This window comes from Solanum stenotomum, unplaced genomic scaffold (assembly GCF_019186545.1).
Source record: "Solanum stenotomum isolate F172 unplaced genomic scaffold, ASM1918654v1 scaffold24077, whole genome shotgun sequence".
In the NCBI taxonomy this organism is placed as follows: Eukaryota; Viridiplantae; Streptophyta; class Magnoliopsida; order Solanales; family Solanaceae; genus Solanum; species Solanum stenotomum.
In genome coordinates this window covers 1-512 of record NW_026027825.1, presented here as the reverse complement: position 1 = coordinate 512, position 512 = coordinate 1, and the positions used below count along the sequence as shown (strand labels likewise).

Below are 512 nucleotides of genomic sequence, written 5' to 3'. Positions count from 1 at the left end.
ATAGGAATGACTTGTATGAGAATCATTATAAAACATATGATAATGATGATCTTCGAATGGCAAATAAGCCCAAAGATGTTTCAGAATTTGATTTTAAGGACCTTCTCAAATATTGGGACTCTGAAAAATTCAAGGTTAGATTTATATTTTATGTTCTGATTGATTCATTTTTCTGTTTTTGATTCATTTTTTAATTTACGTAGAATTTACTAACTCGTTTATATTACAGGAAATGAGTGAAAGAAATACCAAAAATCGAAAAAAATGGATGAATCCACATACTGCTGGTAAAACAAGTTTTGCTGTGATACGCAATAATTTGGTATGTTATCCTATTAATCATTAAATATGAACTTGTTGTCATAAAAGATCTTTAATACCAACTTTATGTAATTAGGAAAAAGAGAAGGAAAGCCCCGATGAGCTGTCAGCTAAAGAACTCTTTGTGGCTACAAGATCAAGAAAACCCGGTCGAGTATACAAAGACTCCAACGAAGATACAATTAGTAAAA

At 30.3% G+C, this 512-nt stretch overlaps 1 protein-coding gene across 1 annotated transcript; it reads left to right on the top strand.

The window, feature by feature from the left end:
- Positions 1–22: 22 nt before the first annotated feature.
- LOC125851310 (uncharacterized) lies at positions 23–506 on the top strand (the record flags this gene model as incomplete). The annotated part of the gene is made up of 3 exons (XM_049531095.1): positions 23–134; positions 230–322; positions 398–506. Coding segments are annotated over exons 1-3 (280 nt in total), but the record flags the coding sequence as incomplete, so codon positions are not given.
- Positions 507–512: the final 6 nt, after the last annotated feature.